Consider the following 2,908-nt stretch of genomic DNA (forward strand, 5'->3'; position numbering starts at 1 on the left):
TCATACTAGAGGTGAAAGCACATCTTTGGATGTTATTCCTTCTAAGCACCAAAAGTCTTCCGGGTCAAGCTTTTGTCATTATATTCACTTATGCGTAAATTAGAAGCAACCCGCTATATGTTCCAAGCCCCACGCTCACGACATTTTCAAAAGGACGTCATTATTCACAAAGAAATTTATGTTTTCAAAACCAAATGCTAGGTCATTGAATCTTGAAACAGAAAAGTGTATATAGATTTATTGATTGACTGGTTCAAACCCAAACCCAAGTCAGTTCACTTATAAAGGTAACAACAACAAATTGTTGAAATACTAGTCTTTTTTTTTTTTTTTTTTTTTTTTTTTTAAATTTAATAAAGTAACAATTATGAGGGACTCTTTTTTTTTTTTTTTTTTTTTTTTGGTGTGTAAGTGTGAAGTTTCGAGTAAACTTTCTATACTTTATTACGTGGAGGCTAATTAGCTACTATATAGGTGTATAAATACTAATACAGAAATCACAATAAATTAGGTTAACAATTGTAAAAAAAAGGTTGTGTTTGTATCGGTAGGCTTATTGTTAGATGGCTTTGCTATCCTAAGTCCTAACAATAACCTTGGACCAAAAATTATGTCTGAAATTTCATTGTGAAAGGGACTGATGAAGTGATGAGTGACGACCCATTCCATACGGTTTGATTGCGAAATTCAGTGGGCGCCGGGGGGCGGAGGGGACTGAACCCTCTTCACACGGCTTGATATTCTAATAATTTGGTCAAAAATTAAGAAAGAAAGAAAAAAAATGAAACTCTACAAAATCATTGCTTTCTTGTTGATCCGAGCCACCTGGCTGTAATAGTTGTCACTACAAAGTTGGACTCATAATTTCCATGGACCATGGCCCCAAGGACTTCTCTATAAAATCCAACAGTCAACAGAACAAGTTTGTAAATCAAAGAAAAGAATAGACAGTCATTGTGTTTCTTATATATAAGCCAATACTGATATCCAATTCTATATTCCTGCATAGATAGTTAGATATACCTCTCCTACTTTGCATATCTATCTAATATAGAAAGATGGGTGCTTGTTTTTCTTGCATATCTTCACAACCATTCAAGAGCATAAGAGTTGTTCACTTTAATGGTTATGTGGAGGACTTTGAACATCCTGTTTCTGTTAATGAAGTCACAGCCAAGTCCCCAAAGCACTTTGTCTGCACCCCAGCTCAGCTTCTATCCAATGGCTCCAAACCACTAAAGCCTGATACTCAACTTGAACTAGGCAAAATCTATTTCTTGCTACCATTCTCAACATTACAAGCTGATGTTTCTCCTATGGACTTGGCCTCTATAGTGAGGAAGCTAACCACAGTAGCAAAAACTAGTCCTTTGTGGAGCCAACAACATGGTTCAAACCCAGCTACAAGTCCTAACCGGTTTATGGAGACCGAAAAGCCTGTGGTGGCATATGGTGCACCAAGGTCTGCCAGAGCACGATCGTGGAGGCCTATTTTGGACACCATTAGAGAGAGGTCATTCAATCGTAGAAGCGAATCAGATTTGCAAGAAATGCATTCTGAGACAGTGAAATAGCTTGAATTTGACGTAGGTTGGGCTCTTGTACAAAAAACAAAAATATTAAGATAAAAAGAATAGAATCACTAAGAACATCATCTTGTGTTAGTATGTATGTGATTTAGCTGGATAAGAAATGAAATAGCTAGCATTTGAGGTAGGTTGTGCTCTATTCTATTCCCATGTAATGGAATATTTTTGGGAAATCTTCAATTTCATTTTTTTGAGTGCTTAACTCATATTTGACATTTTTTAAGGCATACGAGATTTTCACCGACTTAAAGTCATTCACAGAAGAGTAACAGGAATAACATTACTTGGGGGAGATATCTTTCTCCTAATGGATCTCTCACCTGGGTTGTCTTTAAATGTTTTATAATGTTAGCAAAGGTCTTATTGTATTGCAATTGCAGCTATATGGATGTTTGTCCAAACCCAGGCTATAATTAAACTTGGGTTCGTTGCCAAATCAGTGATTATTTCAATATCAGTATTTACCATTCCTGGTGTGGCTTGTTGTATAAAGTAGGTCATAGTTTTCTAAAGATAGAAATGGCTGATATATATATATAATTTTGAATGAGTGAATTAATGTATTTCAATTACAACAGGCCTGATTCTGATTACTGCAAAGAATTCATTAGCCGCACTTCAACTAAATTGATCAAAGCTTAAGAAGAAGATCTGTGTAGTCACACTTTACAGTGATGGCAGGGAAAATCAACTGAGGAAAGTAAAATGCTTTCTCAGGAATTTCAACACGCAGCAATAGTATCTGGTGGATTTATGTACCCACTAATAAGTAGGAACTTCCTAATCTAAACATATAAACATAGGTGACATTTAGTTGTTTACAGTTGGGTTGGTCCAGCTACAAACAAATTTGACAAATTCATAATCCTTAGAATAGTTTGCAGGAAACTGATTTACTATGATCTATACAATCAAAGAGGCACAAATATGGGTGCTGGTGGGACCCACTTTTGAATTGGTATGAGAAACAGTAAAGTGCTTAGGAACTCAAAATTCCCCTCTTGACTCTCTCTCTCAACAGCTCCCTCTGTTTTTCCTTAACAGCTTTCTTTGCTTCTTTTGCTTTCTCCCAGTTTTTGCTCATGATGCCTCGGCTCACCTCACTCCACACAAGAGCTGATTCACTTGGCCATATTTCCTATTGTAAAACAGAAACTCAATTCTAAGTCAGGGACATAGACAGAGAAACTCTACTCCTACTGTGAAATATGAACTTAAAAACAAAATTAAGAAACAAGGGGAAAGAGATATAGGTGAAGATTACAGGTGAATTACCCTAGAATCCTTGACAATAGGAGCTCTCAGCCCTGTAATGACTT

The 2,908-nt window shown here is 36.2% G+C and overlaps 1 protein-coding gene across 1 annotated transcript; it reads left to right on the forward strand.

The window, feature by feature from the left end:
* The first annotated feature begins 804 nt into the window (after positions 1-804).
* Positions 805-1,804, forward strand: LOC115978137. The gene has a single exon (XM_031100161.1). The coding sequence runs from the start codon at positions 1,059-1,061 to the stop codon at positions 1,572-1,574; it is 516 nt and encodes a 171-aa protein (XP_030956021.1). The 5' UTR covers positions 805-1,058; the 3' UTR covers positions 1,575-1,804.
* The last annotated feature ends 1,104 nt before the right edge of the window (positions 1,805-2,908 follow it).

This window comes from Quercus lobata, chromosome 2 (genome assembly GCF_001633185.2).
Source record: "Quercus lobata isolate SW786 chromosome 2, ValleyOak3.0 Primary Assembly, whole genome shotgun sequence".
Lineage (NCBI taxonomy): Eukaryota > Viridiplantae > Streptophyta > Magnoliopsida > Fagales > Fagaceae > Quercus > Quercus lobata.